The sequence below is a fragment of the Cricetulus griseus genome, chromosome 2 (genome assembly GCF_003668045.3).
Source record: "Cricetulus griseus strain 17A/GY chromosome 2, alternate assembly CriGri-PICRH-1.0, whole genome shotgun sequence".
NCBI classification, from domain to species: domain Eukaryota; kingdom Metazoa; phylum Chordata; class Mammalia; order Rodentia; family Cricetidae; genus Cricetulus; species Cricetulus griseus.
In genome coordinates this window covers 6,172,133-6,195,003 of record NC_048595.1, presented here as the reverse complement: position 1 = coordinate 6,195,003, position 22,871 = coordinate 6,172,133, and the positions used below count along the sequence as shown (strand labels likewise).

The following is a 22,871-nucleotide window of genomic DNA, read 5'->3' as shown; positions in this document are numbered from 1 at the left end:
AGATCTCCTGTAACTGGAGACAATTGTCAGCCACCCTAAGTGGGTACTGGAAAGTTCAAAGCCAGCTTGGGCTACAGAGTGAGTTCCAGGACAGCCAAGCCTGGGCAGTAAAGGAAACCATCAAAAACAAAAAGCTGGTGAAATGTAGTTGAACTAGGGGCCGGTATCCCAGCTCAGCAAACAGCTGACTTGGCAGCTTTGGCCATGTGGTTCTGGCTTAAGAGTCAAGGATACAGGAGAAAGGTTATGGAATCTCCCACTGCAACTAAGGAGAGCAACTGAGGCCGGGACTATGTCAGCGGAGTCCCTGACTGGAGGCCAGAGAGGCCATTGTATGAAGCTGTGAAGGTGAAGCCTGCATTAACATGGAGATGCCAAGATGTTGGAGACGCCAGAATCGGGGGTACCTGCAGAGGAGAGCTGCTAACAGGGTGTGGAACCAGCCTGAGAGAGAGACGTATGCTGCAGCCAACAGAGCGGAAAGGGATTGGAGATCTGAAGAGTGCTTCAACATCAGAGGTGGAGATGCAGAGTTTGGAGTTTTCCCTTCTGGTGTTCAGTCCTGCTTTGGTCCAATAGGTCCTCACTATGCCCCGTTGCCTCCCTTTTGGAAGGGTAATGAATATCCTGCGCCATTGTATGTTGGAGGGATGTGATCTGATTTTTTTGTGTGTATTTAAAGGAGATTCAGAGTCTCAGAGACTTGAGTCTCAGAAGAGACTTTGAACTTTTAAACAAATCGGAGGCTGTGGATTATTTTGAAGTTGACCTGAATGCATTTCTGCACTATGATATGGTTACATGCCCATCAGGACCAAGGAGTGGAATGGAGCAGTTTGAATAAGAATGTCTCCCATAGACTCATATATTTGGAAGCTTAGGGAACGACATCAGGAGGTGTGGCCTTGTTGGAGGAGGTGTGGCCTGCTCGGAGGAGGTGTGGCCTGGTTAAAGGGGGTGTGGCCTGGTTGGAGGACCTCTGGAAGAGCAGCCAGTGCTCTTAACCGACAAGCCACACCTCCAGCCCACATTCTTTTATGTTACATTCCTTTAACTCTGTAAATCTGTGTTACTTTGCCTGTCTAAAACACCTGGTTGGTCTGATAAAGAGTTGAACAGCCAATAAGTAGGCAGGAGAGGGACAGGCAGGGCTGGCTGGCAGAGAGGATGAATATGAGGAGAAAAAGAGAAGGGGGAGGGAGAAGAGAAAAGGAGGAGAGGAGGGTACCAGGAGCAGCCACAAAACCAGCCATGGAGTAAGAAGGGAAGAGAGAGATACAGAGTAGAGAAAAGTAAAGGCCAGAGGCAAAAGGTAGATGGGATAATTTTAGAAAAGCTGGCTAGAAATAAGCCAAGCTAAGGCCAGGCATTCATAAGGAAGAAAAGGTCTCTATTTATTTGGGAGATAGGTGGCAAACTCCAAAAAGTAAACAAACAAACAAAACTACAGATGGGGGAAGAATCTTCTCTCCTAGTGACAGTCTTTGAAATGCACTTCCCTCTGGGGCTGGAGTGATGGCTCAGCGGTAAAGAGATTTACCACTCTTCCAAAAGGACCTGGGTTCAGTTCCCAGCACCCACATAGCAGCTCACAGCTGACTATAACTCCGGTTCCAGTGGATTTGGCGTCCTAACACAGACATACATGCATGCAAAACAGCAATGTACATTTGTTTTTAAAAGGAAAAGAAAAATTAAATCTGTTTTATCTGTAACACCCATGTCCCCATCTATGTCCCTCAGAATAGGGCAAAGAAGGGTTATTGAAAGTGACACAAGGATGGAGAGATGGATCGGTGGCCAAGGTCTCTTGTTGCTCTTAGAAGGCCAGGGTTTGATTCCTAACATCCACAGACAGCTCACAACTATAATTCCAGCTCCAAGGACATTCACTGCCCTCTTCTGGCATATTGGGGCACTACAAACATGTTATACACAGACACATACAGGCAAAACACTCATTTAAAAACAAAACAAATCTAATTTTTAAAAAATAAGGTGGTAACACAGAATTTAAAAACGAACAGTTCCAAAATCACTTTATTACATCTAAATTCTAAAGGGAAGTTTGGCTGATTCATAACTTAGATCAAAGTAAAGGATTTTCTGTTTTTCGGTGCTGAGGGTCACTGCAGGCACACTGTCACTGAGTTGTATCCCCAGCCCCCAGATTTAAATAAATGATCACCAGGAGGTTGTCGAAGGCTTGATTCTTTTGCATGTCCATCCAGGTCTGTTTCCACTGGTGAGATCTCACCCATATCCCTTCTCTTCCAGCTGATGGAGCTCACTTTCTTTTATGGTTGATAATCCCCCTGAGTTTATCAGAGACTCACTGCAGACAGCAAAGAGACCCACATTCCAGGGTTCCTTAGAGACAGGGCAGGGTGAGCCCATAGGGCCAGTGTGACGATTCCAACTCATTAATTGTAGTTTCTCAAGTGTGAGAACTTCTCATCACTCTTTCTTAGATGCGAATGGGGCCCGTGGTCTAGAACACATTCAGTAAAAGAAGAATTAGCTGGGCTTGGTGGCGCATGCCTCTAATTCCCAACCCTCAGAAGGCAGAGGCAGGTGGGTCTCAGAGTTTGAGGTCAGGCTGATATACAGAGGGAGTTCCAGGACAGCCAGAGGTATGTAAAGAAACACTGTCTTTCAGAGGAGGAGGAGGAGGAGGAGGAGGAGGAGGAGGAGGAGGAGGAGGAGGAGGAAGAAGAAGAAGAAGAAGAAGAAGAAGAAGAAGAAGAAGAAGAAGAAGAAGAAGAATTATTAGAGGCTGACAGAGACAAGTGCGCTGGTAAAGTGCCGTATCCTGCACAGCTTGGTCCTGGAAACTTGACTGAGGCAACAAGAGAACTAAGAAAGGGCAGACACACGGGAAAGCTGGGAACAGGTGAGTTGTGCTCACTCTAATGGAGTGCACCTGCTATGCACAACCCAGAATTTCAGTGTGTTTATTAACACAGCATAGAAGGAGACCCTAGCTAGTGTCCGTAGTAGGAGATCTGTGGGGAGCAGTGTCAGGCTGTGGACACCTGCGGGAGGAAGCTGCATTTGCAACTTTTGCAGACACTGCTCAACTGTTCATGAACACTCCGTGTTTGCACACACCGCCAGCAGCCACGTGCAGACCTAAGGACGCCTTTGCCATCCCTCTGACCCTCGTTTGGGGAAGGCTTTGCCATTGTCATGGGTCTGAGGATTTGAATATCTGACCCAGCTGTGGCCAGGTCAGACAACACACATTCACTCAGGACTTCATCAATTCTTTACATGTTCACTCAAGGGTTTCTCAGCTCTCCAAACTCAAGGGCCTGCCATGCAAGTATAGGGGTCTGAACCCCGATCCTCAGGACTCTTGTAAAAGCTGGGTACTGTGGCATGCTGCTGTGGCCCTGGCACTAGTGGGATGGAAACAGCCAGCCTAGCCAAATCAGCGGATTGCAGCTTTGGTGAGAAACTATCCTATCTCAAAAAAAAAAAAGAAAAAAGAAAAAAAAATGTTGGAGAGCCAGGTATGATGGCACATGCCTGACATGCCTGGCAAAAGCATATGGATCTTGAGTTTGAGGCTAGCCTACTCTATATAGCAAATTCCAGTCCAGACAGAGCTACATAGTGAGGTCCTGTCTAAAAAATAAGAAGAGACTTTCAAAATTGATCTCTGGCTTCCATACTCAAACTCACATTTGTACACACCACACCCACTCACCCCCACATACAAGTGTACATACACCACACACACACACACACACACACACACACACACACACACACACACGCTCCCTGACATATATATACACCACACCCACAAATACACAGAAACATGAACTCACATGTGTACATATACCACACACACATGTATACACCACCCCCACTTACCCCCACATATATACACTCTCATGTGTATTCACACTCACATGTGTATATACCACACCTACATACACACAAATGTACATACACCGCATACACACATACACTCACGTGTACATACACCACACACTCACACTTTAAAAGATTAGGTTTAAATGATCAAACTTGGAAGGATCTTGTGGAAACAGAGAATGCAGAGCTGGCTGGTCCTAGTCCTCTGTGTGTGTGTGTGTGTGTGTGTGTGTGTGTTGCTGGGGAAGCAAAGCCAGAGTCTCACACATGCACTAACACTGTCACATCCCAAGCCCTCTGACCTGTGCACTGATTCCTTGGTTTCTCTTGTATGGTTAATTGCTGTGGTTGGTTGGGAAATGATCATATGAAATGGTATTATCAGTTAATATGATCAAGCAGGATGGAATTCTACAAAAGTGTGCAGCGCCATGGGCCATACAACATGGCTGAGTGGAGCTGCCAATGGCTATATAAAAGTCTAGGTCTGAAGAACGAGCAAAATGGTGCCTGTCCTCTGCATTTTCATCAGCACAGGGCACAATTCTTGAGGTCCCATGGATGGGCATGAGGGGCAAGACCCCCCTGCTGTCCCTGGGAGGTTAAGCAGTCACCTTGCAGGGTAGCTTCAGACTGAGGAGCGTGTGGACATCATGGAGCTTCCTGGTCTGGGTGAGAATCTATGTGCACTCTCTCCTGGGGGTATGTTGGAGAGTCTCCCATGGAGAGCATTTGAGATACAGATACAGATACAGATGATACAGATACAGATACAGATACAGATACAGATACAGATACAGATACAGATACAGACAAATGGTCTCTTGCTACATGTTGCAAGAATAATGAAAATTAAATAAAATGTTAAAAATTAAGAATAGTGAAAACTTTTAGCAAGGAAAATGAAAACCTGGAAAATCATGGAACAAAGAGATGGATCAGTGAGTGATTCTAAGCACTCTTTGTTTTGCCTGCGTTTGAGTGAACCACATGACAGACATCATGCTAGGAATAGATGTCAATGTTGTGAGTATGTGTACTGGCTGGTTCTGTGTGTCACCTTGACACAAACTAGAGTCCTCAGAGGAAGGAGCCACAGCTCAGTAAATGACTCATTGTGATCCAGCTGTAAGGCATTTTCTCATTTAGTTATCAGTGTAGGAGGGCCCAGCCCATGATGGGTGGTGCCATCCCTGAACTATTGGTCCTGGGTTCTATAAGAAGGTGGGCTGGAGGGGTGCTGCAGAGATGGCTCAGTGATTAAGAGCACTTACTGCTCTCACTGAGGACCTGGGCTCAATTCCCAGCATCCACATGGTGGTTCACAACCATCTCTAACTCCATTTCCAGGGGACCTGATGCCCCTCTTCTGACTGACCTCCATGTGCACATACACATGCTAAGGTACAGCCATCAAATAAATCAGAAGAAGAGAGGAGGAGGAAGAGGAGGAGGAGGAGGTGGTGGGCTGAGCAAGCCAAGGGGAACAAGCCAGTGAGCAGTCCCCTCCATGGCCTCTGCATCAGCTCCTGCCTCCAGGTTCCGGCCCTGCTTGAGTTCCTGTCCTGACTTCCCTCAGTGAAGAATAGCAATGCTGAAGGGTTAGCCTAATAAACTCTTTCCTCCCCAACGTGCCTTTTGGTCATGGTGTTTCATCATAGCAATAGAAATCCTAAGACAAATTGGTACCAGCCTGGTGGAGTACTGCCGTGACACCTGACCATGATTGTGGGAGGATTGTGGAAGGGCTTTGGAACTTTGGGCTGGAAAAGCCATTGAGCGTTGAGGCCTAAATGAGATGCTATGTTGGAGCTTGGCAGATAAGGATATTGAGAGAGGTGCAGAGGATGGGGGCCTGGCTTGAAAAGTTTCTGAGGGAAGTTTAAAGACAATGGAGCTATTTGTTATTTTGAATTAAGATCCTGCAGTTCTAGTTAGCTTGGAGAATCAGCTGTGATTAACAAGATACCAGAACTACTAAAGCAAACTTCCCTTTGCTAGGATACTTGATGTTGGTCGCTGGAGCTAAGAAATTAGTGGACATTAAGAAGAGACCAGCATAGCTGAAGTGAAATCTTCTGGGAAGTGTTTCCTGAGAACCCAGAGAAGCTGTGTTCCAGAGGCTGCCAAGGTTGTATCTCATGCTGGCAGCCAGACTTGGTAAGAGTCACTGAGATAGTACTGGGTTTAAAGGCATGAAGGGGTCATGGAGGAGCTGCTGAGGCTTGGCACTGTGAGAGGCCAGGAGAGGCCATTGGTGAAGGTGCTGCCTGAGTGGCAGTTGAAGGCTCAGGACTGTAGGATCATGCAAAAGAGTTGAGGCTTGGTGCCATGAGTAGACCTAAGAGAGGCTACTGGTGAAAGTGCAGCCCAGTTGCAACAGAATACCCCTAGTGTTTTGGAGATGCCAGACTGTGGGATATCCATCATAAATGGAAGCCACAATGGAGAGGATCCTGTTAAAAACTAGAAGACGATTTGTGTGTGCTGTAGAGGACAGAGCCAGAGAAGTGACAAGACCTTAAAGGGAGCCTAGAAGACCATGAATGGATCTCAAACACTGGGCCGTTGAAATTGTTTAATGGGCCTTAGTTTGTGTGTGGGTGGGTAGAGCTGTGGTTTTTAAAGTGGACTGAGAATGGATTTGTAAGACAGGAGATGGGAGGAATAGGCTCTTGAGAACTAATCTCACTTGGGCTCAGTAAAACTAACTTGAGGCTACAAACAGCCAAGAGTTTGTGGATTAGCTCTGTCACCTGGTTCTCCATCCTCCAACTACAGTCAAGATCAAAGAGGCTGCACACCATATGGAATCCCCTTTGTTCTCACTGAGATGGGAGAAACGAGTGTTCGCCATCTTCTCCTGCCCTACCCATGTTGGCTATGTGAGTATTCCTGCCTTGAAAGGGCGTTCCTTCCTTCTCTGTGGCTACAAGAGACTAGCCCAAGAAAGGAAGAACTCTAAAGTCCGCAAGTCATACAAAACAAGACTTGATGTCACTTACATTTACCAGCAAAGGGTGGGAAATTGGCTTCTACTGCTCTGTGGTTGAGGGGCTGAATCTGACGGTAGATGTTCTGAAGGGTCTGGTTGTGGTGATTCCTAAGAGAAGTCTCAATCTTCAAAACCTGCAGACAGCATGAAGGGAGTTATGGAGGGAAAGCACTGGGAAATTTGAAAGCATTTGGCTAGGGACTGGATAGATGCTCCCATCTGTGTGATGCTGGCAGTGTCAGACAACCTCCAGGGCAGCGGTCCTGAGTGGTCTGCCAGCCTTCCCTCTGGCTCTTACCCATCCATGCGCTCATCTTCCCAGCAGGTATCGCCCCCACTCCCGCCTCGTCTTCTTATATGAGTATTTGGTTAACAGAACAAAAGCAATAGGTAACAGAAACATAAGCTCAGTGTTTGCTTGTCTAAAAGCACTCTATCTACATTCTTGAAGTGTTTTTTTCTGCATGCAAAAGTCTGGGTTCTTCATTTCCCTCCTTCTTTGAGTTTCCTGCCCTCTCTCCACGTAGATAACTATATATTGTTTGTTTGGTTTGGTTTTCTGAGACAAGGTCTCTCTCTGTAGCCCTGGCTGTCCTGGAACTCACTGTGTAGACCAGACTGGCCTCCATCTCAGAGATGTGCTGCCTCTGCCTCTCAGGTGCTGGAACTCCAGCCATTCACCCCACCCTGGCTGAGCCTCTCTTGGAGCCTGAGTGAGACATCCAATAGCTCTCTACCCTGCTCTCCATCTCTGCTACCTTGCACATTTCCACCTCCGTTCCTCTTTCTGCCATGGTTAGGCTACTTCCCTACCTCTGTCTTCCAAATTACTAATTGTCTCTGAGTTAAATCTAACATGCTATTAAGCCCATTCCTGCAATTGCTAATTGTGGTCAATACAGTTTCATCCCTAAAATTCCTGTTTTTTTATTTATCCCCACGTCTGGTTGATAATTTCATACTTTTTGTCCTTTGCCTGTCTCTCTATACGTAAATCTCTTATTTCTTTATGCCCATCAGATGCTCTGACATTATTTGACTGGTGATCCCCATCAGGAATCTCTGTAGCCTGACTCTGATAGCCTCATTCACACTTATTCCTTGTGTTTTGGGATTTTTTTCCCCACAGGGCTGGGGATCGATCTAAGACCTTGTTATGCTGGACAAGTATTCTTAAATAATCTGAGCCTTTGTTTTTTGTTTTTCTTTTTTTAATAAATACCTTAGTTTGTAGCCCAGACTGACTTGGGACTTACTGTGTGCCCAAGGCTGGCTCAGAGCTCTCTAACCTCTTGCCTCAGCCTTCACTGAGATGTCATGCAAATGAACCCATCTGGCCTCTGAGGAGCCAAGCAAGCTTTTTCTAGATCCAGATTTAAGTTGCATTCTTCCAGAGATAATTGACCCATGCTGTGTCACTTTTTTGGGGACACTACCAGCCTACTGATTAACATTTTGTGTGGGAGGGTCCTTACCTAGTAGAACCCTTTTCCATCTTCTCCTATTTAAGAGAAAGGAACATTTGTTTCTGAGGGAAAATACCAGCCTAAGGAAATATTAGGTTCGCATTGCAGCTTCAGTATTCAATTAACAGATGCATATGATGTCCGAGTAAGATGTTGTGTATTCACTAAAGTCAAGAAACACTCAGAGCTGGGTGTGGTGGTTCATGGTCTGTAATCTCAACATTCAGAAGGCTGAGGCAGGAGAACTGCCATGACAGGATTACAGAGTGAGACCCTGTCAGAAGCAGGAGGAGGCAGAGGTGGGAGGGGAATGGAAGGAAGGAGGGTAAGGTTGGTAAGTAGTTGGGTTGGTTGGTTGGTAAGCTGGTGTGTATGTAGGTAGGTAGGTTGGTAGAAGGTAGACAGGTAGGTAGGTTGGTTGGTTGGTAGACAGGTAGGTTGGTTGGTAGGTAGGTTGGTGGGTTGTAGATAGGTAGGTAGGTAGGTTGGTTTGTAGGTTTGTAGGTAGGTAGATAGGTTGGTAGGTAACGCAGGTTGGTAGGTAGGTAGGTAGATTGGTAGGTTGGTAGATAAGTTGCCTGACTCATGTGCCAGGACTATTTATTGGGCTGGAGAGATTGCTCAGTGGGAAAGAGCACTTATTGTTCTTGCAGAGAACCTAGGTTTTGTTCCCAGCACCCACACAGCTGGGTCTAAGTTTCTATAACTCCAATTCCTGGAACTCTGATGTCTTCCTGTGTGTACGTGGTACACAAAGATACACTCCAGTATGACAGACACACACTTGGTTACACACACATACTAACTAAAATTAATTATTTTAAAAGACTGAATATAAATCTGTGTTTTAACATGACAAAGAGCTGAAGCAGTCTTTGGCCAAGGATGCATAAAACACTAGATGTGAGCTGCACAAGGACCTAGAACACAGCATGGCCAGGCCGGCTTCACTTAACACTGGTCTTTCCCCCGGCTTTCTTTCACGTGGCTCAGACTCCAGACCTTTCGCTCCTTGGATCAGCTGGTGCCTCCAACACCCATGCCAGCCTCAGTGGCTGAAGGTCACCCACAGTTTCACGGTGTTGGGGGTGGGGGAGAATTTGTCCTGGCTACTTTTATGTCAACATGATACAAGCTACAGTCATCTGAAAGGAGGGCACCTCAACTGAGGAAATGCCTCCATAAGATACAGCTGTGGGGCTTTTTCTTAATTAGTGATTGATGGGAGAAGGCCCAACCCATTGTGGGTGGGGCCATCCCTGGGCTGGTGTTTCTAGGTTCTATAGGAAAGCAGGCTGAGCAAGCATGAGAAGCAAGCCAGTAAGCAGCACTCCTCCAAGGCCTCTGCACCAGGTCCTGCCTCCAGGTTCCTGTCCTGTTTCAGTTCCTGTCCTGACTTCTTCCAGTGATGTGGAAGTGTAAGTTAAATGAACCCTTTCCTCAAAAGTTTCTTTCATCACAGTGTTTCATCACACCAATAATAATGCTAACTAAGACAGTATCAGAGCCTGAGTGTGGCAAATACCAGAGAATCTGATGGGCTTCTGGAGGTGTCCTTACCAGCCAGACAGCCAAAGGGACGCTTTGACAAAGTGTTACCTGGGCCTTAGAGAGTTTGACTGTGTCTCGAAACAGGAACCACTTGACATTCTCTGTGCAGGGAGGAGTGGTCAGTGAGCCATTGTAGGTGAAATAGTAGCGAATGTCTCCAGGAAACAAGTCTTGAATTTTAATGTTTGTCAGAGTCGTGGTTTGTCCTAAGAGAGAAGACAGGGTATTGAATGGGAAGGAGTACCCCAGGAGGGACAACCCAGGCTCTGCCTGAGCATATCGAGTGTTCAAGTCCCCTGCCTAGGCAAAAGAATAAAAGATCTGATGACTGAAAATCTGCCCCCCCTTTCTGCTCCGTGGATGGGTAACAGCAGAAAACTGGGCCTGGTGGTGCACGTGAATAACTCTAGACTTGGGAGACTGAGGCAGGAAGATTCCTTGAATTCAAACCCAGCCTGGGCTTCAAAATGACTTCCAAAGGCTAGAAGAGGCTCTGCAGTTACGAGCATGCATTGCTCTCCCAGAAGCCCTGACTCAGCTCTCAGCACCCAAGTCAGGAGGCTCACTCTGCCTGTAACTCCAGCTTCCAGGAGCAGAGCTAAAGCCCCAGGATTTGTGGGACACTCTGCTTGTTAGAAAGACTTGGGATCTGGACTCTGGTCCTGGTGACTGTGGGACAAGCACTCTTGACTGCTGAGCTATCTCTTCACGCTCTCTTCAGAATACTTTTCTAATATTTATTTTATGTATATGAGTGGTTTTCCCTGCATATATGTATGCATACCATGTGTGTGCCTAGTGCCCAGTGACGTCAAAAGAAGGCTTCAGATCCCCTGCAACAGGGCTTAATAGACAGTTGCGAGCCCCAAGGAGGTGCTGGGAATCAAACCTATGTCCTCTGCAAGAGCAGCTACTGTTCTGAGTGTGGAGGCATTGCTGGCCTCTGGGGATATGCCGGAGCACACAAACACTCATACACATAGCTAATTTAAAAACCCATGTTTAAGCCTGGAGAGATGACAATGGACAAGGACTTACACACAGGTCTCTCAGAGGTATGTTTCCCTCCTAAACCTACAGCAGAAAGTCTGGGACAAGGTCCTTCAGTGGAAGACCTCCAAACCTCCCTCCAAAGGGCTGAGCCTTGGCTTCCATAATCATCCACACTCAATCTTCTTCCTTAGGGAGGGCGTTCCTTACCTGGATACTGGATGTTGATCAACTGGGAAGTGATGGGGGTGTAGTAGGTGTTTTCTGCAAACTCATCAACCTGGGGAGAAGCACAGAGCATCCGTACCAGGGAGAACGACCCCAGCACCAGCTGCTTGGTCTCCTAGCTGGGAAGGCTGAGCAGAAACCAAGGGGGCAGTGTGGCTCAGCTGGGCTGGGGAAGACAAGACAACTGCTCCTTGCTACCAACTACCTGGGCTCCTTCCTCAGGGCTCCCGGCAGACAAGATGTCCCAGGCAAAACTGCTCCTGTAGCCCTATTGCTAAGCCATTCTGTCATGTGAATGTTGATGCCATTGACTTATTTTACTATGAATCAGAGTTTGCCTGTGTGTCTGTGGGCACCATCTGCATGCAGTGCCCATGGAGCCCAGAAGAGGGCACAAGACCCACTGAACCTGGAGTCACAGTAGGTTGTGAGCTGTGTGTGTGGGTACTGGAAACTGAACTCCCACCCTCTGGAAGATCACCAAGGACTTCTAACCACTAAGGTGTCTCTCCAGCCCTGTTTGCTTCTTTCTTTTAAGATGAAAATAAAAGTTGTCTGTGGTCTAAAAGGCATATTTTTTTGTTTTCTGTTGTTGGTTTGAGTTGGATTTTTGTTTGTTTGTTTGTTTGTTTTGACAGGGTTTCTCTGTGTAGCCCAGGCTGTTTTGGAACTCACTCTGTAGACCAGGCTGGCCTCCAATTGGAGATCCTCCTGCCTCTGCCTCCTGAGTTCTGGGATTAAACGTGTGTGCTGCTACCACCCAGATTGATTTAGTTTTCGGGTTTTGTTGTTGTTGTTGTTTGGTTTTGTTTTTGTTTTTTTGAGATAAGGTCTCTTGTGTAGCCTGGCCTGGTCTAGAACTCCCTCCACAGACCATGCTGGCTTCAGACTTGCAGCAAGCCACGTCTGCTTCCCGAGTGCTGAAATTACACTTATGCACCACAACACATTCAAATCATTCTGTTGACATTTTTCTCCTGGGATTACAGGCTTACACTACTACAACCAGCTTTGTTTATATGTTTTGAGATACTATGGAACCAATTGGGCATTTTATTTATAAATTGATCCAGTTAATATTTAGTTCTTTTGAGAATTAGAGTCCTATGTTTTTTAGATTTATTTATTTTCGTTTTATGTGTATGCGTGTTTTGTCTGCATGTGTGTCTGTGTACCATGTGGATGCCTAATGCCCTCAGAGGCCAAATGAAGACATTCAGTCTCCTGGAACTGGTGGTGAAGTGCCCTGTGAGTGCTGAGGCTGGAACCTGGGTCCTCTGGTGCTCTCAATGCCTGGGCCATCTCTGCAGCCTGGTTCCTGCCTTCTCCTAATCACCTATCCCTAAATCCATCATGTGGACTTTCTTAGGCACACAGCACTGCTGCCTTTGGCTGCATTGAGGCTTCACATAGCCCAGAACACATAGTTCCTATCCAGTCAACCCTTCTGGGATCCCAGGTCTACTGAGTCATCTTAATACACAGGGTCCCCTGGGTCATAGCAAGGGAGTGAGCAAGGCCTGGAGAACCGTCCACAGTCCACTGAGGGAGCTTTTCCTGGGGAAGCACAGGAAGGGGTTGAGAGAGAGGAAGACAAGTCACTCAGACAGCACACCTCATTAGGACATGAGGGCATAGGGGCCTGCTGTGGACTCCCATCTCAGTTCCAGCCCTACCTCAATTAAGATTGCCAGCACAGACAACCCATTGGCTTGACTCTTGGCTTCCTCATAGGTCCTGTACTTAGAGTTGAAGTGAACAATGTGAATCTGTGATGAGGGAAAGCAAAAGCAGGTCAGGGGCAGCTCACGGGGACTTCAAACTCTTCAGGATTCCAGTGTGAAGGGAAGGACTCCAGCTGAGGCGTCAGACTCCCACACAAACAGCGCTGTCCTCCATTCTCCGGTGTAGCCTACAAGCCCCAACTGCCAGGACCAGGACCTTCTCAGGGAATGGAAAGCAGGGAAGCAGGATTCTGGAAAGTAGCAGTTCTGGTTTGCCTTGACCCAACCTCCCTCCTGGTAGAGTCTGAAGACAATGTACCCCTCTTCTGCCAGGCCTCTAGAGGGATTGAAGAGAGTGAGCAGTGAACCCCTTCCCTCAGGAAGCCACTGCAAGCCTGAGATCAGCCCAAGGATGGATGCAGGCCAAAGCATTGTTGGCGCACACCTTTAATCCCAGTATTCCAGAGGCAAAAGCAGGTGGATCTCTGTGGCAGCCTGGTCTCCAGAGTGAGTTCCAGGACAGCCTCCAAAACAATACAGAGAAACCCTGTCTCAAGGAAACAAAACAAACAAACAAACAAAAACAAAAACTCTAACACACACTAATCCAGCTGAAAAGGGGAGCCGGCTCTCCTGCTCAGTTGGTAGAGCACTTGTTGTGTGAGCATGAGGAACTGAGCTCAATCCCAGATCAACCCCTCATCTCCACACATGCACACATGAGCATGCATACATGCACACATGTACACATGCACACATGCACACATGCACACATGAGCATGCACACATGAGCATGCACACATGCACACATGAGCATGCACACATGAGCATGCACACATGCACACATGAGCATGCACACATGCACACATGCACACATGAGCATGCACACATGCACACATGCACACATGAGCATGCACACATGAGCATGCACACATGAGCATGCACACATGCACACATGAGCATGCACACAGGCACACATGCACACATGAGCATGCACACATGAACATGCACACATGAGCATGCACACTCACAGGCATGTGCACATACATAACACCTGTACAACACAAACATACAAACACATACTCAAAGAGAAAAGCAACTGGAGCTTGAAGGAAGGTGACACTGGCGGGGTTTTCACGTACCTCTATCACGCGCCTGATCCCATTGATGGTGTGCTCAGAGCCGCTGAGCTCAAGGAAGGCCCCACCCCAGTGCATGTGCAGCTGGTTGGCTTTGTAGACGATGCCTTCAGAGTCTGTCATTTGCATGGAGGGAGGCAGGGTGATCTGCACTGCAAGGGACAGCAAGGTACAGGGAGGCTCAGATTTTCCAATAAGCAGACCCCTGGGTCATCTCCCACCACACACCCAAGGCAGCCCAAGATGGATTAGACTACTGTCCCCAAAGGGGAGGTGGAAATGGCCCACAGGACCCCTCTCTCCCAGAACCAACAGATCAGGGGCAGGACTACAGCACAGCACACATGCCTTGCTGGTCCTAGAAAATGGGAAAGCTCACAAAATATATTGCCCAAAGTACTACATGCCTATACTCCCAGCCCTTGGGGGCTGAGGCAGGAGGATTGCTGGTTTCAGGCATTGCTTCATGGCTTTCCCTGTGCAGCCTCTTAGCTAGCCCATAGAAGTACCACTCTGCTGGGACCTGAGGTGGCACCATACTGGGCTCCAATACTCCTGTTTTGTGGACAAGGAAGCAGACCCTGGTAGAGGGAAGACTCCTGTCATACTGTGCTTTGGGCAAAGCTGGGCTGAGAATCCAGTTTCTAGATCACCGTCTCTAATCCCACATCATCATCCTGTGGCCTTGTCCTCAGCAGACCAGAAACCAAGTTACACAGCCAGCCAGGACCACAAAAGCTCTTGCCTGGCCTAGAACTTAATTAGACTGGGATTCTAACACTAACATATAAGGCTTTCATTGGAGGAAAAGAGTCCCCCCCCCTTCACACCCTACACACATCCTACAGGGACGCTACTTGGGTCAAATGACTGCAGATATTCATCTCACTGGTAAAGACCTTCAAAACAGTTTTGTCAACCAGGCAGTGGTAACACATACTTTTAATCCCAGCACTCAGGAGGCAGAACCAGGCAGATCTCTGTGAGTTCAAGGCCAGCCTGATCTGCACAGTGAGTTTCAGGACAGCCAGGGCTATACAGATAAACTCTGTCTTGGGGAGAAAAAAAACCAGCAATGTTGACAGTATAGCCAGCCCTCCCCCAGGTTTACTTAGCATGTACAAAGTTATAGGTTTTAGTATTAAACCTAGAAACCCTAATAAACATTAATGACAAGAAAATTGTTCTGCAAAAGATACTGGCCAGAGAATGAAAAGATAGATGATATACTATAAGAAAGGATTTATAAACATCTGATAAAAGTCTACTGCAAGACTGAAGCAATGGCTCAGAGGTTAAGAGCACTGGCTGCTCTTCCAGAGAACCTGGTTCAAATTCCAGCACCCACATGGCAGTAATTCCAGTTCCAGGGTAACAACGCCTTCTCCTGGCCTCAACAGGCACTGTACACACATGATGTACATAACACACACAGGCAAACACTCATACACAAAAAAAAATCTTTACAATTCTCTTATAATTCAAAAATAATGCTGGGCATTGCAGTACACACCTTTAATCCCAGACTCAAGAGGCAGAGGCAGGTGGATCTTTGTAATGTTGAGGCCAACCTGGTCTACAGGGAGAATTCCAGGATAGAAAAATCCTGTTTAGAAAAACAAAAAACAACAACAACAACAAAAATTCAACCTTAAGAAAATGAACATGCTGATTTTGAAAAATGAGCAAATCACCTAAACAGATACTTTACCATAAAAGATACATAAGCTGGACATGTCTGTAGTCCCAACACTCAAGAGGCCAAGGCAGGAGGATCTCTTTCGCATAGTTTCAAACCAGCCTGTACAACACGGAGATGCCTTCCCCATCTGTTACAGAAACAGATGCCTCCACAATTAGCATGCACTGCCCTTGCAGAAGACCCAAGTTTAATTCCCAGCACTCATGTCGGTGGCTCAGGAGAAGCTGAGGCCCCTGGCATCTAAGGACACCTATACTCACATGTGCAGACCACACACAGACATATATAGAGAGACGTGTGTGTGTGTGTGTGTGTGTGTGTGTGTGTGTGTGTGTGTGTGTGCGCGTGTGTGTGTGTGTGTGTGTGTGTGCTTGAAAATAAGGAGGGACTGGAGAAATGGCTCAGGGATTGATTGAGAGCTCTGCCTGCTCTTCCCGAGGTCCTGAGTTCAAATCCCAGCAACCACATGGTGGCTGACAACCATCCAGAATGAAATCTGGTGCCCTCCTCTGGCCTGCAGGGATACATGCAGGTGGAACACTATACACAACAAATAAATAAATCTTTTTTATTTAAATTAGGAACAAGCTTCCTTTACATGTCAATCCCAGGTCCCTCTTCCTTCTCTCCTTCCCTGCCCCCATAGGCCGCCTATCCCAATACCTTCTGCTCCCCAGGGAGAATGAGGCCTTCCATGGGCGATCTTCAAAGTCTGTCATATCATTTGGAGCAGAGCCTAGAACCTCCCCAGTGTGTCTATGCTGACAGAGTATCCCTCTATGTGGAGTGGGCTCCCAAAGTCTATTTGTGTACTAGGTGTAAATACTGATCCAGTGGCCCTATAGATTGTCCAGATGTCTAAACTGATCTCCTTATTCAGGGAGTCTGGATCATTCTTATGCTGGTTTCCCAGCTATCAGTCTGGAGTCCATGAGCAACCCCTTGTTCAGGTCAGCTGTTTCTGTGGGTTTCTCCAGCCTGTTCTTGACCCCTTTGCTCATCATTCCTCCCTCTCTGCAACTGGATTCCAGAGGTCAGCTCAGTGTTTAGCTGTGGGTGTCTGCTTCTGCTTCCATCAGCTACTGGATGAAGGCTCTAGGATGGCAGATAAGGTATCATCAGTCTCATTATTGGAGAAGGGCATTTAAGGTAGCCTCTCCACTATTGCTTAGATTGTTAGTTGGGGTCAACCTTGTGGATCTCTGGACATTTCCCTCGTGCCAGATTTCTCTTTAAACCTGGCTCCTTCTATTATGGTGTCCCTTTTCTTGCTCTCCTCTATTCTTCTTCTGACTGAATCTTCCTGCTCCCTCATGTCCTCTTCTTCCCTTCTCTTTCAACAAAAAGGACATCTGTTCACCCATGTTCATAGCTGCATTATTTGTAATAGCCAGAACCTGGAAGCAACCTAGATGCCCCTCAACTGAAGAATGGATGGAGAAAATGTGGTCCATTTACACAATGGAGTACTACTCAGTGAAAAAAACAATAAAATCTTGAAATTCATAGGAAAATGGATGGAACTAGAAGAAACCATCCTGAGTGAGGTAACCCAGTCACAAAAAGACAAAAATGGTATATACTCAATCATATATGGATTTCAGACATAAAGCAAAGGATTACCAGACAATAATCCACACCACCAGAGAAGCTAGGAAACATGGAGGACCTTAAGAAAGGGACAAGATCTCCTAAAGTAATTAGGAGCATGGGGGGAGGGGGGAGGGAGTTAGAAGAAATAAATCTTTTATTTATTTTTTTTTTAAAGATTTTATTTATTTATTATGTATACAACATTCTGCTTCCATGTACATCTGCACACCAGAAGAGGGCACCAGATCTCATAAGGGATGGTTGTGAGCCACCATGTGGTTGCTGGGAATTGAACTCAGGACCTCTGGAAGAGCAGTCAGTGCTCTTAACCTCTGAGCCATCTCTCCAGCCCGAAATAAATCTTTTATTAAAGAAAGAAAATAATGAATCTTTTAAGATTGATTATAAGCCGGGCATTCGTGGCGCACGCCTTTAATCTCAGCACTCTGGAGGCAGAGGCAGGTGGATCTCTGTGAGTTCGAGATCAGCCTAGTCTACTAGAGCTAGTTCCAGGACAGCCTCCAAAGCCACAGAGAAACCCTGTCTCAAAAAACCAATAAATAAATAAATAAATAAATAAATAAATAAAAATAAATGAAATTGATTATAAAATTTATCCCAAAAGCAGAACACAGACTTTGCATTCACAGAGCCTTCCCAAAACCTCAGAAAGATAGGGGGTTATGAGTAGTTTGTGAATCTCAGTAGTCCATTGACACTCACAGACATGGCTCTGTTCTCCCTCTTACTATTCACCAGACCCATAACTGGAATTTGGTTTTGTTGACTCAATGGGGCAATATGCACCTGGCACAGACAACAAACTGATTCACCAGAAACCATGCACACTCCTGACAACCAGACATCTGGCTCTGTGGCACTGGGCCACTAGTGACTGTGATCCTGAGTGAGCCCATGGCCTCCAGAGACCTCAGGATTCCCGCCTGAAAATGGACCTCCTTAGCCAAGCATGGAGTTGCAGGCCTCCAAACCCAGAAGTAGAGACGCAAGATCAAGAGCTCCAAGGCACTCTGGACTCAAATTCTGGGACCAGCGTTGATAACATGAGCTCAAAAAATCAAAGACAGGCTCAGACCTAGCTCAGTGGGTGAAGTGCTGGCCACAAAAAGCATGTTGGACCCAACAACTTCATAAAAGGCCAGATATGGGACTTCCCACATGTGACCCCAGCCCTACGGAAGGTGACAGGCAAATCTGGCAGCCAGTCTAGCAACAGTGAGTGACTGTCTGAAAAACTAAGATGGAGGGGCTAGAGGCATAGCTCAGTGGTTAAGGCACTTGGTGCCAAGCCTGATGTCCCGAGTTTGATATCCACGACCAACACAGTAGAAGGAGGCACCATTGCACACATACAAATAAATTAATAAATGCAATAAAAATTTAAAAACTAAGAGTTATTGAAGAGGACCACTGGATGTTAACCTCAGGCTTTCCTCTACACCTGCATATAGGTACTGGTGAACCTACACACACACACACACACACACACACACACACACACACACACACATGCAGGCACACACATACACACACACACAAATACACACACACATATGCAGGCACACAAACGTGCACACATATGCACACACATTAAGACACCACACACACACACACACACACACACACACACATGAATTAAGACACCACACACGATGCTCCCCTCCTGAGGTTGCTTGAGGCTCAAAGCCAAGCCTAACAGAGGATCAGAAGGACACACGGTGTGGGTGTCATTGTTGCCCAGAGAAGCCTCCCAAGATGCAGCTCTCCCATCTGACACACACAGTCAAATTCTTTCTTGGGCTCCCCCACACCCTCCCCACCCCCCACCCCCGAAAAAACTGAACCTTTGAGACACTGAGTTGCCTCTCTCAGGTGCTTCTTATCAGAGTCTGTACAGAAACTATGGAAACTGAGACACAGATTCATGAAAACAGTAAGGAATGTGAGTCTGAGCCCCCTGACATCTGAATGCCCTCCTGGGCCTGTCAGAGCAGGCTCAGGTAACCGGCCTTTGGTGCATTATTTGGGTTTGGGTTTTGAGAGAAGGTCCCACTATGTAGTCCAGACCAGCCTCAAACTCACAGATATCCACCTCCCTCTGCCTTCCAGATGCTGGAATTAAAAGTGTGTGCCACAAGACCTGACAGGCTTGTTGTTGTTATTATTATTTATATTTATTTCTTTGGGGATTGGGGAAGTGCCTGACATGGAGAATGAGCTCTTTCCTTCCACAGTGTAGGCCCCGGGACTTGAACAAAGATTTTCAGGTTTCAAAACAGGTGCCTCTGAGGCACCCAAAAGGGTCTGAGTTTAGACACAGTTGCTGCCTGTCTCTGGAAAAGTCCCCAGGGTTTCCATGAGCTGGGCTCTGGGTCTCTGTACATTGATGCTGCCGGCTTTCCACACAGACTGCCAGGCCCACGGGTGACCCCTTACCTGTGTGGCCATTGTTAGTCATGGGGAACTCCAGATACTCCTCCCCGTAGCCGGTAAACGTCAGTGGCTTCAAGGACCGGCTGTGCTTCACCTTCTTTGTCTGCAGATTGATGGGCGACTGCTTCAGTCCCCCACAGTCCGGGTACTCCTTAGACCAGATGCTCTCTACGAGCCCAGGCTCTGCAACAGGAGAGAGTGGAGCCCAGCTCAGAGCAGCCCAGCTGAGCTCCCTTCTTAGCAGGCTGGGATCGGGGTCTTCTGGGTGGAGGACCCACCAGGCAGCCTTCTGGAAACAGAAGCAGGGCATCCAGAGGGCAGGCCAGGACAGCTCTAAACAAAGCTGAGGACTTGTGTTGGGGCTGTGGGGTGGGGCTGTCTTCCAACTCTTCCTTGCAGCTACTGGACAAGACCCTGAGCTGGTGACCATGCCCGGGGCTCTGCTCTGCAGATAGTTGGCTGGCCCTCTGCTTTCAGGTATTCACAGCTGATGAATGCCCTGAAGGGGGCCTGGGCCTACCAATAACCCCGACCTCATTTCCAGAGAACATAGTTTTCCTTCCAAGCCCTGTGATTGAGAGTCTGGCTTCCTCTCTCTGCTGCTGGGACCTTCCCCAAACAGCAGCTGTTTCCTTGTTCCAACCCCTTCCTTGGGCCCATGGGAAGGCCAAACAAGGTCACCAAGGTGACAACATGGACACAGGGCACCTGAGAAGAGTCCTGGGAAAAGGGTGGTGGAGGCCTGTAACCCCAGCACTGGGGAGGCAGAGGCAGGAGGAGCAAGTGTGCAAGGTCATCCTCAGCTACAAGCCAAGTTCAAGGCCAGCCTGGGCTACATTAGACCTGCCTTAGAATGCAGCACAAACACAATAAACTTTGGACATATCCATAGTCCCAGCTTCTCAGGGGGCTGGGGAGGGGGTTTTTGTTGTTATGTTGGTTTTTTTGTTTTGTTTTGTTTTTTTAGAGGCAGGAGCCTCTTGTGAATCCAAGTGTTAGCCTATTTTATGAGACATCTTGCTATGTAGTTCTGACTGGCTTTGAACTTGTGGCAATCCTCTTGTCTCACTCTTTGGGTGTTTGATATTACAGTCCTGTGATAACAGGTATAACTGAGCTCAGAGTTTCGAGGCCAGCCTGGGCAATGTAATGAGATACTCTCTTTAAAAGAAAGAAAGAGCACGGCTTTAGTCCCAGCACTCAGGAGGTAGAGGCAGGCAGATCTCTGTGAGTTCAAGACCAGCCTGGTCTACAGAAAGAGTCCAGGACAGGCTCCAAAGCCAGAGAGAAACCCTGTCTCCGCAAAACAAAATAAATAAATAATAAAAAAAGAAGGAAGGAGGGAGGAAGGAAAGGAGAGAGAGAAGAGAATAGGCAAGGGGGGGTCGGGGGAGGGGAAGGAGCTGCAAAGTTTATCTTTTTAGAGATGGTTAATAATCCTGGGGCAAGAGGAAGGATCGCCAGTCACTACAGATGGCAGAGGTCCCACATGGCTGAGGGGTTTGGTTTTGGTTTTCAAGAAAGGGTCTCTCTATGTAACTGTCCTGGAACTCATTCTGGAGACCAGGCTGGCCTCGAACTCACAGAGATACACCTGCCTCTGCTTCCCGAGTGCTGGGATTAAAGGCGTGCACCACCATGCCCAGCTCTGTTCAGCCATCTGCGGTTGGGGACCTTCAACAGTAGCTTTGCATGAGCACGTGGCTTGTTCTAGGTAGGAATGGAGGTGCAGTCGGGGTTTACAATCCACAGAGAACTTCATTCTCTTCTATCCTACCTAATAATGCAAACCAATTTTTAGACAATTCTTTCTTAGAGACAAAATGCCAAGACCAAGGAAGGAGGCCTGAGACACACCCTCCTGTGACCCAGGTGCTTTGGCTTTGGGTCTGGGTCTCAGAGGCATCAGGCAGATCCAGGAGACAGCTCAATATCAGAGCTTGCCTGGCCTGCACAAGGCTGGGCTCCAGTCCTAGAGGGAGGGGAGGAAAACATGGAGCAGCTCTTCCTACTGGACACTCACAAAGTCACTCTGCCATCTCCAGGCCTCTGGGGCCCTACAGAGAGAGACCTTCAGACTGAGAGTCTCGGCTACCATAAGGAAGACAAGAATTTGCCATCAGGTCTCTCAGAGGTCTTGGGCCACCTCTCAACTGTGCCAGTAAGACTGCTGGATGACACAGAGAGTCCCTATCTTCTGGGCAGGTACAGGCTCCTTTTCTGGACAGGGTGATTGATGGAGCTGCCCTATGGATTGAGTTATATGAGCCTCTACGATGTCCCTGACTCTGTCACCTTAATTTAGGACTTACACTCCACTCTAAATGAGCAAGTCATGCAGAGCAGACTTTGTCCTGTATCACTCTGGCCTCCTGCACCCTCCAGCAGCCTCCAGCCTCCCCCTTGTGAAGTCTGACTGGGTGTCTCAAGGTAAGGTCAGTGGGTTCTGATGAGGGCAAGGCAGCCTCCATCAGACCCTGGGTGAAGTGTTGGTAGGCGCGTTTCTGAGGAGGATGCTGTCTGTGGTCCAGTAGTCTCTTCTATGCAGCCATAGCTGTCCTTCCTAGAAGTTTCATTTGTCACACACTGGGGTAACAGTAACAGTCTCCACAAGCAGATGAGGAAAAGATTTTAAGCTGCCAAGTGAAGCTGGTCTGAGGCAGATGAATGCTGTCTCTTCTCCTTCATCGGGGCTGAAAGTCTATTTTCATTCAGACATAGCAAAACACATGTGAACCCATAGGGCAGGACCCACACCCAGCACAGGTGGGCTGTCTTGTCACCCTGTCTGGAAATGCCAGGTGGCAGCTTACCTGTGTAGCTCCACTCACTCTGGGCCTGGACACCCAGGAAGAACAAGGTCACCACAGTCACCAGAACCCTCATGGTCGATGCTGAAGGCCTGAAAGCTGCAGAGGCTCTGGGCAGCGCTTCCTTTAAAAGCTCAGAAACTGTAAATAACAATTTACCAGGTCCAGCTGGCTGACCCGCCCATTGCGGCACCCACTGAACAACAAAACCTCCCCACAATGGCCCTTCTGACTTGGTGTCTTTTGCACGTGTCTCACCTCCTCCCCGGCTTTACCATAGCCAATTAACCCACGTCTGGTTGTTCAACATCTTTGCAAACTCAGTCCAGGGGCC

General features: G+C 47.6%; 1 protein-coding gene across 1 annotated transcript; it reads right to left on the bottom strand.

The window, feature by feature from the left end:
- Window positions 1–360: 360 nt before the first annotated feature.
- On the bottom strand, window positions 361–22,613 carry Ca6 (carbonic anhydrase 6). The gene is made up of 8 exons (XM_035440677.1): window positions 22,541–22,613; window positions 19,731–19,910; window positions 13,982–14,130; window positions 12,792–12,884; window positions 11,098–11,167; window positions 9,946–10,103; window positions 6,891–7,014; window positions 361–407 (listed from the first exon to the last, which is right to left on the bottom strand). The coding sequence occupies exons 1-8, from the start codon at window positions 22,611–22,613 to the stop codon at window positions 361–363; spliced, it is 894 nt and encodes a 297-aa protein (XP_035296568.1).
- Window positions 22,614–22,871: the final 258 nt, after the last annotated feature.

Bases quoted from the DNA above. Each gene is read 5' to 3' on its own strand.
- Ca6 (XM_035440677.1), bottom strand. From the start codon at position 22,613: ATGAGGGTTCTGGTGACTGTGGTGACCTTGTTCTTCCTGGGTGTCCAG. The intron at 12,885-13,981 runs GTACGTGAAAAC...CCCTCATCACAG, and splicing joins GGATCAGGCGCGTGATAGAG to ATTCACATTGTTCACTTCAA. The intron at 11,168-12,791 runs GTAGGGCTGGAA...GCTTCTCCCCAG, and splicing joins TGCTGGCAATCTTAATTGAG to GTTGATGAGTTTGCAGAAAA.